The sequence below is a fragment of the Musca autumnalis genome, unplaced genomic scaffold (assembly GCF_047663935.1).
Source record: "Musca autumnalis isolate F117 unplaced genomic scaffold, ASM4766393v1 scaffold_5, whole genome shotgun sequence".
In the NCBI taxonomy this organism is placed as follows: Eukaryota; Metazoa; Arthropoda; class Insecta; order Diptera; family Muscidae; genus Musca; species Musca autumnalis.
Window position 1 is genome coordinate 189,395,633 of NW_027412088.1, and position 14,983 is coordinate 189,410,615.

Below are 14,983 nucleotides of genomic sequence, written 5' to 3' on the forward strand. Positions count from 1 at the left end.
AACAACATTGTTGTTATAGAAACTTTTATGTCAAAGAAAATATTGAATAATGGGGTCGTTCTAAAAAATGTCTCAAGAAAAACATAAATGGTCTGTTCCAGTTCTGCAAGAATCTACTAATTTTTACTATTTTTTCCGATAACATAAAGGAAAAAATGTTATCGTAGTAAAAAATGGTAGCTTCTTGCAGGTTCTGGAACAGCGCAAAATACACTTTGAAAATCCTCTAAAATAGAAAAAATTTGAATCAAAATGTAAATATAAAGCATTCAGAGCTGTCGTACGTGATTTTTACTACACGTTTAGTATGAGAAGAAGTATTTTATGGTAGCAAATTTCGAAGTTTAAAATTTCATGAGTAGACCCTATTACATTTTAAAAACCAAATTTAACAAAAAAGTAAAAATACAGCTGATTGTCACTTCTACCTTATATAAATGTGCCTTGGTTTGTTTATGATCGATTTTTTTCACAAATTGTGACAAAAAGGCCATGGTAAAACAATATAAGGTAACAGTAATACCCAGCTGACTGAACTGGGATGTAATGTTAGTGTCAAATTACGTACGACATTTTATATATTTGTTTCTATTTTCCATGTATGTTAGGTATATGTATTTTTTGAGGAAAAATATATCTTCCGACAAAAACTATTTCTCATAAAGACTTCTTCATATCAAGGACATGTGAACTCATCCAAGTTCGAACGACGTGCCGCACACTAAAACACCACTTACAGAGGCGGTAAAACATTTGGTCTGTTCCTTTACTTCTGAAACTGGTAAAACCGGCAAAAGTTGAAAACTGCTCCCATATGTGCTCTGTTCCAGAACCTACAAGAAGCTACTATTTTTTACTACGATGACATTTTTTCCTTTATGTTATCGGAAAAAATAGTAAAAATTAGTAGATTCTTGTAGTTCTGGAACATACCAATGAATTGTATTGTGTCTGAAGTAACCCTACGTTTATACATGACAGGACAGTAGAGTTCATGTATTGATTGTCAAAAATCCAAAACTTGCCTGTGTGACGTAGGCGTCCAGACAACTGCAAAAACAGTTGTAAAACTATGAATGAAAATCATCGATTTCTTTTTGTTTTCCGTTCACATATTTTGTTTCTGTGCATGTTATGCTAAGTTTACATTTACGAAATCCACTCGATTTCAACTGTCAATTCCATAGCTCAAACGTCAAATGAAATCTCATCTGGATTTCATTTGACGTTTAACCTATGGATTTGACAGTTGAAATCAAGTGGATTTCGTAAATGTAAACCAAGCATTATTTTGTTTTCAACACATTTCAATTATCATCTCACATATTTTTACAAAAAATGTCAAAAAAATGTTAACCTTACTGTCTCTGAAAATATGATGGACAGCTGGAAGACAGCCGAAAAATGTATGTATGGCTTAGTAAATCAGAGTTGTATTTGAAGACAAATTGTCTAGTGTAAACGCCTAGTAAAGGAACGCTTGATTCTTGAACGTAAGGGGTACTTTACACGGTATGTTTTTTACATATGAGTTGTCACTTCTGCCATACAAAATGTATATGCAAAGTGACAACTCATATGTAAAAAACATATCGTGTAAAGTACCCATAAAGGAACAGAGCTATTTGTTAATATGTGTGGTATTTTTTTTTTTCTTTTTTTAACTCTGTTCCTTTACGTGCAAGAATCTTCAAGTTTTACCACTTTTTACTCGAAAAGCGTTCCTTTACTTCTGACACCATACAATTCATATGAGAGCAGTTCACAACTTTTGCTACTTTTGCCGGTTTTACCATTTTCAAAAGTAAAGGAACAGACCATTTATTAGCTCTGTTCCTTTACGTGCAAGAATCTTCAAGTTTTACCACTTTTTACTCGAAAAGCGTTCCTTTACTTCAGACACCATACAATTCATATGGGAGCAGTTTACAACTTTTGCTACTTTTGCCGGTTTTACCACTTTCAAAAGTAAAGGAACAGGCCAATTTAGAAACAACTTTACAATTATTGGTCTGTTCCAGTACTGCAAGAATCTACTAACTTTTACTATTTTTTAAGCTGTAAACAACGAGATCTCAACGTAATCATAAAATCAAAAATAAGAAATGAATTCAATAAAGGTGCAATTAAATTTAAGGGGAGTACACACTATCATTCAAAACTGACAGTCAACGTACTTTTAGGACGATTTTCCGGCAAATAAAAACTTTTATTTAGCTAAAAACGTTTGAAATACAATATATACGGTATTATTTAGAGATTACAAAAGACATTTTTCAGTTAGGCTTTGATATTCACGAAATAGACCTCGATGACTGTCAGTTTTGCTTGTCAATGTGTACTATGCTTTAGTTCAAATATCAACAAGGTGAGGTAGAAGACGTTTTGAGAACAATGTTGGAGAAATACTGAAATCTTTTAAGTCGTTAGTCCCGGTCCACACTAGCGTGAATTTCATTAAAAATTTCATGAAATTAGGTATTCTTAAATCGAACAATTTTATGCATGGTATAAGTAAAGAGGTAGATTTAACTGAAAAAATCTTGTTTTTCTTGAATTCCTAAAACTTCAAAATAAAAGCAACAAGTGGGTTTGTTTACAATGCATTTTTTGATCTTTTTATAAAAAACGCGAAAAATGAATGAAGAGTTAAGTTTTCTCCACATAATCGAGTTGTGAATATGATAAACTGATTGTTTCAATGCAAATCTCATCAATTTCTTCCATACAAATGGTCTAAAAACAATTTTAAAAATCATTGAATTCGATTGTCATTAAAATTGTTTGGCATATTATTCAAACACCACACACATACATAAATTGACATAAAGCTTTGGTTAACCTTTCTTATGCTTGGTTTACATTTACGAAATCCACTCGATTTCAACTGTCAAATCCATAGGTTAAACGTCAAATGAAACCCAGATGAGATTTCGTTTGACGTTTGAGCTATGGAATTGACAGTTGAAATCGAGTGGATTTCGTAAATGTAAACGTAGCATTATTAAACCATGATTTTATGATTTTCTCTACTATGGACGTCGATCTAGAGACGCATAATTTCATACAAAAATTTCGGTGAAACTACTGTAGTGTGGCCCGGGACTTAGGCAAAACATTGGAAAAAGTCGGAGATGAAATCAAAAAAGTGGGGCATTGGTTCCTCACTAATTTATAAAAAAATAAAAGTAGACGCATTTTAACAAAATTTTGAAATGTCATACCAAGAAACTTGTTTACGTAAGAAGAGATATGTATTCGTCGATTAGACCAAAAACAAATCGCACTACTCTGTATTTTGTTAAATTTGAAAAAAAAAAAATAGAACCCTAATAAACATGTGCCTTTTGTTTTCAAAAACAAAAGACTCAAACAGCTTCTCCTTTTTCAATGAATTTCCAGCGATCCCAAACATTTTTGCAAGAATTCTACTTTCTGCGAGAAATTATCCATTTAGTGGAATAATATGGAAAAATTCAAATTTAAAATGTAATGAATTTTCATTGATGTTTTTCAAAATATTTAATGAAACGTGAAAAAATATTAACTTTTTAAATTTCAAAAATTTATCGACATTAGCTGTGTCGTGATAATTTGTAATAATTATTACTAATGTTGCAGATTTTGACAGTTGTATAAAGGGAAAGTTGCTGAAAAAAAGACACACCAATTACCTTCTTTTGTTTACATATACCGGTGACACTAACATTACAAACCAAAACAATTTTCTATGTGGTTGTTGTTGAGTTGTATTTGTGTAGTATTTACTATACCTTGTTTGTTCTACCAGGGTACCACCGTGGTGCAATGGTATGCACGCTAGAGCTGGCAAACCATCGATATTCCCAACATTAGATATTTTCGATATAATATTTTAAAATATCGATTGCTATCGATATTATCGTTAAGTTGTCAACACAATTAATTTGGAGATGAAAATGGCGGGAATGTCAATTCTTTTCTTGATATTTTGCACAAGTAGTTCACAGAAATGTAAAGGAGAGTAAACAATTGCTTTTATTTTATAAAAATATTAAAAAAATGCGTTTTACTTTTCCGAAAAATGTGTACGTGTGACTACGGACTTACTTTCTCACACACACAAAGCCGAAAAACAGCGAAATTTCTATTTATTTCAATGAATTTTAGGTTGGGGGGTTTTTGTACCGATAATATCGATAGGCAAAACTAACTATCGATGTGTAATTTTTAAAATATAATCGATTTTATCGATAGTTCCATCGATTTTTTGCCAGCTCTAATGCACGCCCGCCTTGCACGCAGAAGGTCGGTGGTTCGATTCCCCGGCCAGGCAACACCAAACATTTTTCAACGGTGGCAAAATACCCCTCAGTAATGTTGGCGACATTTCCTGAGTATTTAAGCCTTGAAAAACTTCTCTACAAGTGGTGTCTTAGAACACGCCGTTCGGACTCGGCAATAAACAGTAGGTCCTATATCATTGAGCTAATTATGAATCGGGGTGCACTCATTGATATGAGAGAAGTCTCCCTTGTCCCGTATGGGATGTTGTGGAACAATGTTTTTTTGTTTGTTCTACCAAGCAAATCCCACGGCAGCGGGTTCTTAAGTACCGGATTGACCCGAAACCGAAAGTGTTTCGGCCAGCGGCTGCCAACCCAGGATTATATGCTGCTACAACAACAACCATGCAAAAAGGCATTGAATTGGAGTTTCAAATGTGTTAATTCCACAGCGCAAATGTCAAATAAATCCTCATATAGAAATTAACCAGGCAAAAAGCTAACGCAATCGTCAGAAAAGTGGTGATAAAAAATATTTTTTTCTATCTTTCCTTTTGAATGGTAAAAGAAATACAGTCGAAATTGTTTATAACGACGGTCAAGGTATCGAAGGAATTTGTCGCTATAACCGATATGTCGTTATAAGAGAATTTTTTTATGTGGGCATGTAAATAATTCTGAATTTTAGAGTAAGGGGATGCTTTTGAGTAAAAATAACTGAACTTGAGGATTCTTGCACGTATGGGAGTATAACTTTAATGAAATCGTTTTACAAGTATATATTTTTACCTTCTTGTTTTCAAAACATATTAAAAGACACACATCAAATTTTTGGAAGATTTTAATAATTTATTACATAAGATCTATGTATACTAAGTACTACAATAAAAATTTGTGCGAGTAGACAAATACTAGTCTTGTAAAAAAGAAAAAAACTGGGCCGGGAACTTAAAATACTAATTCTAATTAAGTGTAAAAAACTAAAAAAATAGCCACTATGAAGCGTTCAAGGTCTAAAACAGAACCTCCGAATTCAATTTGTCTGCGCCAGAGGACGACATGCAATCATGCAAACTGGATACAATCCTTTGGGTAAATTCTTTTGTTTTGTCATTTTAATGATGCGATAACCAGCTTCTTTAAGAAATTTTTCATATTCACTTAAAGGCCGGGTAACAGAAGAATCTGTATCATCTATATCCGTTTTATTCGATGAAGTAACATTCTCCTTCATAACAAAAAGGCCACCATCCGTTAGACCAATTTTAATACGTTTAAAGAATTTCAACAAATCTTCATCTGTCAAATGACCCAAAACCCATTGTGACCATACAACATCATATTTGCCGGGTGTGGGTATGAATTCTTGCAGACCCACATTATAGATTTCACCCAAACGCTTTGGATAGCCAAGTGTGGAACCCATATCTGTTGTACAATATTCACGCGCTTTTTCAGCAAAAGTGGGATCCTGTTCAACAAGATCTACCTTTTCAAAGAGTGGCATGAGAAGATTTTTTGTAACACGACCAATACCAGCACCACAATCTAAGGCATATTTTTTGTTCATATCTTTAATTTTTAATTCACGCAGGAAACTGGTGGATCCTTGCACATCAACGGCATTGATATAGCCCAATCCACCAAGCATTCCATTTACAGTTGGAGGAACTTCTGACCAGTATTTTTGTGCTTTAAATAAAATTATAAATTAATAATAAAATTAATTAATGATAAATTTAATAATACCTTTAACATAAAATTCTTGCTTTGCTTCCTTGTTCTCCGCCATCTCTGACAGTCGTTGTGCCTCAAATTCTTCCATGGTGACGGATATGGCTAAAGGAAATAGAATACATTACGAGACAAATTTTCCATTAGTCGTATTCTATACATTACCTTGACCTTCCCTATTAATTATTTTATAAAATTTTGTCAGTCTGTTTTCCTTAAATTTTCGTATTAAACTCTCAAGATGCACACATTTTTGCTACAAACAGAAACATGCCAAAAAATGTAGGGATCACAAATCGATTACTGACCAATCGATTTTGTGCCACAGAAGCAACTCAGTTTTTAAAGAACTTTCAATTATGTCATCGTTTAAAATTATGAAATATGTGAATATTTCAAAATAATTAACTTTTTTGCGCCAAATTTCCTTTATTTTCGCTTTAAATAAAACATTCTGCCCCATAATTTGCATTACAATTATCGATTTCTGATTAATCAATTCATCGACTAAAACCAATCTAGTGTCCCCTATCATTTAACTTGTTTTCTCTTTCTACTGCCGTCAAAAAAAGCGACGTGTGTTGCTCAAGTTTTGCAGTAAATTTATTTAAAAACCAAGCCAATTTAAGGAAAAATCCAGGAAAATGATGAACTCTCCACCAGTTTTTATAGACTTGTCCATGGACGAGCAGGTATGTTGGTCACAAAACATGAATAAACACACAAAAAACAATGATTAAAGAATTTGCAAATGCTGGCTTTGAGGTTATGTTGTGTTTTGTATGTGACTAGTTGACGACAACTTACTGTGTGGCATTTAATGAATTGTGCTAATGTTCTTTTTTTGCTTTTTAATAGGTCCAAGAATTGAGGAAATACTTTAAGAATTTGGGTGCCGAAATTTCCTCTGAAAAATCCAGCAAAGGTGTTGAAGATGATTTACACAAAATCATTGGTGTCTGTGATGTTTGTTTCAAGGATGGAGATCCAGCCCAAATTGATTGCATTCTCAACAGTATTGTGTCAATTATGATTACGGTGAGTAGTCGAGATAGTAATAAATAAATTGTTAATAACACGATTCATTTTATTTTTCTAGATTTCTTTGGACCGTGGAGAAAACATAATATTGGCATACTGCGAAAAAATGACTAAAGCCCCCAATGTAGCATTGACAAAGGTGTGCCTACAATCGCTGTGGCGTTTGTTCAACAACTTGGACACCTCATCTCCCTTGCGTTATCATGTCTACTACCACTTGGTCCAAGTGGCCAAACAATGCGACCAAGTTATGGAGGTCTTTAGCGGTGTTGAACAAGTCAAATCCCAATTTGCCAATTGCCCACCCTCAGCTGAACAAATGCAAAAATTATACCGCCTGCTACATGATGTTACAAAAGACACAAATCTGGAGGTTTCGGCCAAGGTAATGATTGAACTTTTGGGAACCTATACCTCGGACAATGCTTGTGTTGCCCGTGAAGATGCCATGAAATGTATTGTTACCGCTTTGGCTGATCCCAACACATTCCTTTTGGATCCCTTGTTGGCTTTGAAACCTGTACGATTCCTTGAGGGTGATTTAATTCACGATTTGTTGTCGATTTTTGTATCGGAAAAATTGCCAGCCTATATTCAGTTCTATGAAGACCACAAGGAATTTGTTACATCTCAGGGACTCAATCATGAACAGAACATGAAGAAAATGCGTTTGTTGACCTTCATGCAGCTTGCTGAAAGCAATCCAGAAATGAGTTTCGATACCCTTACCAAGGAACTGCAAATCACCGAAGATGAAGTCGAACCTTTTGTCATTGAGGTATTGAAAACAAAATTGGTAAGAGCCCGCCTTGATCAAGCCAACCGTAAGGTACACATTTCCTCAACTATGCATCGTACATTTGGTGCACCACAATGGGAACAATTGAGAGATTTGTTGCATGCCTGGAAGGATAATTTGAGTACTATACGAGATGGTCTAACACAGGTGTCAGCTGCACAATTGGATTTAGCTAGAAGTCAGAAATTGGTCCACTAGAAGAGCAACTATTCGTAAGCATTAATCAATCAAATCCACTAAGAAAAATCAACAAGATAAAACGTGTTTAATTTTTTGTATGACGGTAACATATTTTATTTAAAATGATAAAAAATAATAAATTGTGGACAGCACCCAACCATTAATTGGTGGGGTGTAACCATAATGAAACACCATTATTGTGTTTTGGAATGGAATAAGGCTTAATTCTAGGGTTTGAGGATTAAGTTATGTTGAGGCGGGGCGTCAAAAAGATGTCCCTAATCTTGTTTTGAGATTCTTATTACTAAAGAGTTGCATGGTTTTATAGTTCCTCATGAACTTTCATGTGTGGACGTTCTTTTTCCTTGGGATATGCCCAAAAGTATGAAGGGAACCCCTTAACATCCCGTTCCCTTTTCACAAAGGCCGAATATGATGAAATGCAATTGCCAATAAAATGATTTGACATCCCCAATATGGCCAAATCAAGATGTGGATTATCTTCCGGTAGCCTATAGGCTGTTATGTTCATACGCTGCAGGGCATTATTCAGCTCCCCGATCATGTGATTTGCATCGGAGGCCACAAATATGGAACGTATTTCATTTTTGGGATGATCCTGCTTGACATTTTTAATGAGCCTCTTTATATGACGTATGATCTGTTCCTTAGATGGCATACACAGCTCAGGATACAAATTTCCCTTTTCATTGTTATAACCCAAACATTGGGGAGAAGCAAACAATTGTTGGGTATCACGTATGTGGTCACAAGCCCGCACCCAATCAATTCCATTACGCAAGTGGATACCCATAAATGCACCTTTTGGAAGTGTGTTTTTGATGAACTTAGTGGCAGCTTCACGTATCCTCTTGTTCCACTGGAGATATTCATGTAGTTCACGATTTTCTTTTTGCACTGGAAAGCTGGCAGGAGCTCCGGTAAAAGCAATAACTGGCCACTTGGAGGGTGGATACTTTTCATTCCATCTTTCGGGCATATTACTGTGGTGTACATCAAAATGTAGTGGCCCGTAAAATTCAGATTGTGTAAAATCAATATTGTATGTATCCCAAAATGGACCAAAAGGATTACCCTCTTTAGCATGACAGCCAGGTTGGGTATTTTCCTTGTTACTAAAGCTCTTGCGTTCCATGTAGCAGAAGGAAATGCGCTTCTGCTCAGGCCACAATGTGGGTGCCAACTCTTCCATAAAGTCAGCCATTAGAATTACGCGATGATAGCTTTGCAAAGCTTCCACATCAAAGTAGTTATCAAATGGCACCTGTATGGAACGCATTTCACCCTTACGATATTCAACCCATGGCGGAAGTATTAGAGTGCGATTGAGTGCTTTGGAAAAGGCCAAGGCGCCTAGGAAGTGATCAGCCTGATTGCCAAAACGTCCTAAAAGGATTTTTATTTAGTTTCAGATTCAATTGTTTATTCCGGGATTACATACCCATACAAGGACAGTAGGCAATATAACCATTTGGATCTGCTTCCAGAGCGGTTGTCCATCCTGTTAGCAGCACACAAATAAAGAGGTATGAGGCGATGCTTTGCATTTTTCTGGCTTCTTTTCCTACGAGTATTTTAGTTATTTCCCACTTATTCGGCTTCAAAATATTACTTTTGGATAATTAATTCCAAACCGGAGGTCTTAAATGTGTACCATTATATATGGAATTTACAAAAAAAAAAAAAACTTTAAATGGTTTTTATTTATAATTTAGCAAATTAATGAAATTGTTCGTGTATTTTGCCGGCAATTGAATGCTCACAATAGGAGGCTTCACATTTCGAAGTTGATTGTAATATCGATAACACAATAATTAACCGATTATTCGTAACATATGTCAGGAAAGACATGTGGTCTGTTCCGGTACTGCACATTTCTACACATTTTTACTATTTTTTTCGATAACATAAAGGAAAAATCGGTTATCGGAGTAAAAATGTGTAGAAATGTGTAGTACTGGAACATACCAATGAATGATTAGAGCTGGCAAAAAATCGATGGCACTATCGATAAAATCGATTATTTTTTAAAAATTAAATATCGATAGATAGTTTTTCCTATCGATATTATCGGAACAAAAATCCGCAACCTAAAATACATTGAAATAAATACAAATTTCGCTGCGTTTCGATTTTGTGTGTGTGAGAAAGTAAGTCCGTAGTTACACGTGCACATTTTTCAGAAAAGTAAAATTTATTTTTTTAATTTTTTTTATAAAATAAAAGCAATTGTTTATTCTCCCTTACATTTTTGTGGACTACTTGTGCAAAATTACAAGAAAAGCATTGACATTTCCGCCATTTTCATCTCCAAATTAATGGTGTTGACAACTTAGCGATAATATCGATAGCAATCGATATTTTAAAATATTATATGGAAAATATCTAAAGCTGGGTACACATTTGGTCTGTTCCAGTACTGCAAGAATCTACTATTTTTTACTATTTTTTCCGATAACATAAAGGAAAAAATGTTATCGTAGTAAAAAATAGTAGCTTCTTGCAGGTTCTGGAACAGAGCAATTGTCAGTTTTGAATGACAGCTTTGTTGTTGCTTGCTAGTGTGGCCGTTCATTTTTATCATTCATCATACAACCACAAAATGTTTTGTGGTTGCTGGACGGTTGGATAGTTATCGATAATTGCGAAATATCGACATTCAAAACTGACAATGTGTACCCAGCTTAAAGTACAGTACACATTGTCAGTTTTGAATGACGATTTTTTGCAATTATCGATAACTATCCAACCGTCCAGCAACCACAAAACATTTTGTGGTTGTATGATGAATGACAAAAATGAACGGCCACACTAGCAAGCAACAACAAAGCTGTCATTCAAAACTGACAATGTGTACCCAGCTTAATGTTGGGAATATCGATGGTTTGCCAGCTCTACTCCTAACCTGAAATCCGTTGAAATAAATAGAAATTTCGCTGCTTTTCGGTTATGTTTGTGTAAGAAAGTAAGTCCGTAGTCACACGTACACTTTTTTTGGTAAAATAAAATGTATTTTTTACATTTTTTGTAAAATAAAAGCAGTTGTTTATTCTCCTTTGCATTTCTTTGAACTACTTGTCATAATTTCATGAAAATTATTGACATTTCCGCCATTTTCATCTCAAAATTAATGGCGATGACAGCTTAAAGTGGGGTTCAGACGATCAGTTTTGAATGACAGCTTTTGGTCAAATATCGATTGCTTCAGTTTTGTTGTGCTGTTCGTAGCGGCCAAACAGTCATTCAAGTTGGATGACAAACCAACAGTCAAGTTGAAAAATGACTGTGTTCACATAGCTATAAAATCATATACATAACAACTTTTATTAATAAATATGGATGACAAAAAGATTGGATGTGCATTTTTGATCATTTCGCTTTTAGAGGAAGAAAATAAAGTGACAAGAAGAAGGAAATGGGTAAAAAAATGGATAGCCTCCCGAAAACAATATTCACATGTGAATATTTTAAAAGAAATTCGAGATTCTGAGCCAAACGCTGTCCACTCCAGCTCCAGAAGATTCAGATAGCTTTATTTTTTTCAATTCCCTTCTGTACGATGAGCGGATTACGTTTATTTTCTTCTTGACGTCGTCAATAGAACAATCCTTCTTGTATTTCTTCATAACATTTAAGGGTTGTTTACACCATCTATCAATGTCGTATGAGATGCCAAATTTTCTACCTGCGAATGTTGTACACATAGTGTAACCACTATGAACATTTTCATCTATCAAAATGATTTGGCAACTCATATGTAAATTTTTCATTTAGGGAGCGCTCTATTTGATACGACATTCTCGTATGTAAACATAAATTTATCAGCTGTTTTCTGACATTCTCAAACAAAAAATGAAAAACAAAATCTTTTAAAAAAGAAAATGGAAAGGTTTGTATATTTAAATATAGTATATTTATATATATACAGTAAAGTAAATAAATGGCGTTTATAATGTTATTTTCAGATCGATTGGTCGAAAGAAATGATTGTTTGGTGGCAAAAACATGAATGCCTCTATAACTCGAAACACCAATTCAGTTTCCTTCAACCAAAATTAAAATTTGCGCAAAATTGCAACTCAACAATAAATGTAAATAATGACAAAAACAGCTGTTTTTATATTTTTAGGTTATGTCATACGAAAATAACACTTGCAGGTATGAACGCACAAATTGAAAGTTGTATGGATGACGTCAATTTTGACAAACATAGAGAATGTCGAATGGGTGAAAGAAATGGCAGCTCATATGACATTGATAGATGGTGTAAACAGCCCTTTAGTAGTTCTCCATATGCTTTTGTTTTAATGTCGCGCATCATATATTTGTTATGTCACCCATTCTGCCATGCGTCATACTATAAGCATCACCCATGCTTGAACAGCTGTTGTGCTTGATGACGTGTCGACGTCGTATTGGACGAAGACAAAATTCGGAGTGGCGATCCCTAATCGTCTCTTTTGACATTCCCGTCATTTTGTAAAAGGAGCAGTCGCAGCGATCGGATCGAGGAAGAAAAAACAAAACAATTTGGCTGGCAAAATTGTTCTGCGTTAGTACTAGTATACACGTTTAAAGAAATAAGAAGTACATACAATTGGAGGCACTTTAAATTAAAGTAAATGTGTTTTTTTTCATTCTTTTTAAACAATTGTGAATATCATGTGGTGCAGTAACAATAAAGAATCGCCACCGTGGTGCAATAACGGTACGGGCGCATCACCACGTTCTGGAGCACGCGGTTGTATAACAGTACTTTAGTACTTGACCACCTTATGGAATATCAGGCTGAGCATAAACATTCCACAACCCGTGTCACCAGGAACGCAAGAAACCACCACTTTATTTGTTGAACAAATTTCTGCATTTTTGCAAGTACCACCCAGCAAACATTTTCCAGCCATTTTTAAGAAAATTCCTACTATCGAATTGGATCAATTTTACCCGGCAGTTTCAGGTACAGTTACCATCTACAGCTGAAACAGAACCTTTCAACGGGCCGTGCCTTGCAGACACCATCAGCATTTTATTCCAATTCGTGATTTTTTTTAAGAAAAAAAAAGCATTCAAAGTTGATTCCTTCTGCTGACTGTTAAAATTTTTGGGTGTCATGCCACCAACCCAACATCTTGAAACCCAAATACAACATATCTGTTTGCTGACCAGCAATGCAACCACAAAACAATATCATCGCCATCTTGTAGCATATGACACCTGAGTCCGATTCAAGTGTTCAATGAAGATTTTTGAGCCGATTTTTTTTGTTAAAGGAGACATCTTACAGCACCATCCCTAATCACTCATCATCATAGACCGGATTACCTTCTTGATCACCCCAATCATATAGCACATCAATCATCTATAGCCCAGACATTCATCTTGCTTCAACAGTCATAATTTTCATATCACCAGTACACCACCAAAATTATACCACCTACAACCACATCTGTTGGAAGCTTATGTACTGTAAGTAAACCTGTATGAGACCTGAAGGACAACCAAATTTGTGACCATTTGCCTCAAGAATGGATCATATCAAGGCGTCCTAAAATTGCAAGCTGTACTGCTGGATCGTGAATTGTGATTATATATGCATTGTTGTTTTTGCTTTTGGTTATAAAATTATGTATGTGAATTGGGTTATAATGGAATAATCGATTATAATCAAGCCCGCATACATCAAACCAGATTATTGAAATTGATTATACATCTCAAAGTTTTTCTTCATGCTGTACTAATCTAATTATATGTCCAACTATTATTATGGATTATTAATTATAGTTACATATGAATTTGATTATACATGCATGCCGTTAATTATAATTGAAAATCATTAATTATAATTACAACCAACTTTTACATTCTTTAATTATAATTGTATTAATTGTAATTAACTAAATTTATACCTTTTTTTTATTGATTATAACCATATTTATACTTTTGTAATTTTTTCTGAGTACACATCCGATACGCATATTAATTTCAAGTTACAAAAGCATAATTGTTTTCATGTGTTTGATTATAATTAAAACAAATAATTGTAATCTTGTGCAAATTTAATTTCGGTAAAAAGCACTGGCAATACAGCCGTGATCATATGCGGATATACACTCAAATAAATACCAAATCCAAATATTGACCAGTTATTACTATTATATTTTGTTATATATATAGTTTAATAACGTAAAGCTTAGCGTTAAGTATCCTAATTAATTCTCATCGATCTTTCACGCACTTATACATAATCAAACATAACTTTTTTTTGATTTTTGTACTACACGCCTCCGCGATCTCCCCATTTCAAAATTTAAATTTATTCAGGGTTTCTGAACAGTACCGTCGTAAGAAAAAAATCCTACATCAAATCGAGCTCGATAGGTTTAGGAAATTTATCGCGTTTTAAACTTTTTCATCTTTTCGGCCCAAGTTTATGGGGACATCACTTGAGAGTGTACTCTAAATTCAGTCCATATATTATATTTTGATCTCTTGAAAATCATAATTGTCATTTATCATCAATCCTTAAAAGGATTAAAACCCGATCTGAAGTATTTATTATTGAATCTTTTGTTAGTAGACATAAACAATTATAAGTTTAATGCCAAGTTTACACTTGCGCTCCAAAATCCACTGGATTTCACGAAATCCTGAAATACACCCCGGTGTTTATACTTATTTTTTTGTTGATTTCAAACATATCACAATGATTAGGTAGATGCATATGCGCAGCTGATCGAACATGAATTTTCAAAACAAGTTGTTGTAAATTTAATTAATCATCAAAAATATATGACAATATAGAACTTTACAACTTTATTTGGAAAATTATCGTAAAATTATCTATATATCGTATTAATTGTGTATAGTACTAACAAATGAAAAATAAAAAAATGATTTAACGTTGAGACACCACAATAATAAATTTTGATAGATAAAAGTATTT

At 34.1% G+C, this 14,983-nt stretch overlaps 3 protein-coding genes across 3 annotated transcripts; 1 reads left to right on the top strand and 2 right to left on the bottom strand.

Annotated features, from left to right (window-relative positions):
- Positions 1–5,093: 5,093 nt before the first annotated feature.
- Positions 5,094–6,304, bottom strand: Ntmt (N-terminal methyltransferase). The gene is made up of 3 exons (XM_073990134.1): positions 6,165–6,304; positions 6,015–6,104; positions 5,094–5,957 (listed from the first exon to the last, which is right to left on the bottom strand). Exons 2-3 carry the CDS (start codon positions 6,088–6,090, stop codon positions 5,299–5,301), a joined length of 735 nt encoding a protein of 244 aa, XP_073846235.1. The 5' UTR covers positions 6,091–6,104; positions 6,165–6,304; the 3' UTR covers positions 5,094–5,298.
- A 37-nt stretch (positions 6,305–6,341) lies between these two features.
- Positions 6,342–8,213, top strand: eIF3m (eukaryotic translation initiation factor 3 subunit m). Its single transcript, XM_073990132.1, has 3 exons — positions 6,342–6,691; positions 6,858–7,037; positions 7,099–8,213. The coding sequence occupies exons 1-3, from the start codon at positions 6,644–6,646 to the stop codon at positions 8,035–8,037; spliced, it is 1,167 nt and encodes a 388-aa protein (XP_073846233.1). The 5' UTR covers positions 6,342–6,643; the 3' UTR covers positions 8,038–8,213.
- On the bottom strand, positions 8,109–9,921 carry O-fut1 (O-fucosyltransferase 1). The gene is made up of 2 exons (XM_073990131.1): positions 9,482–9,921; positions 8,109–9,426 (listed from the first exon to the last, which is right to left on the bottom strand). The coding sequence occupies exons 1-2, from the start codon at positions 9,585–9,587 to the stop codon at positions 8,342–8,344; spliced, it is 1,191 nt and encodes a 396-aa protein (XP_073846232.1). The 5' UTR covers positions 9,588–9,921; the 3' UTR covers positions 8,109–8,341.
- Positions 9,922–14,983: the final 5,062 nt, after the last annotated feature.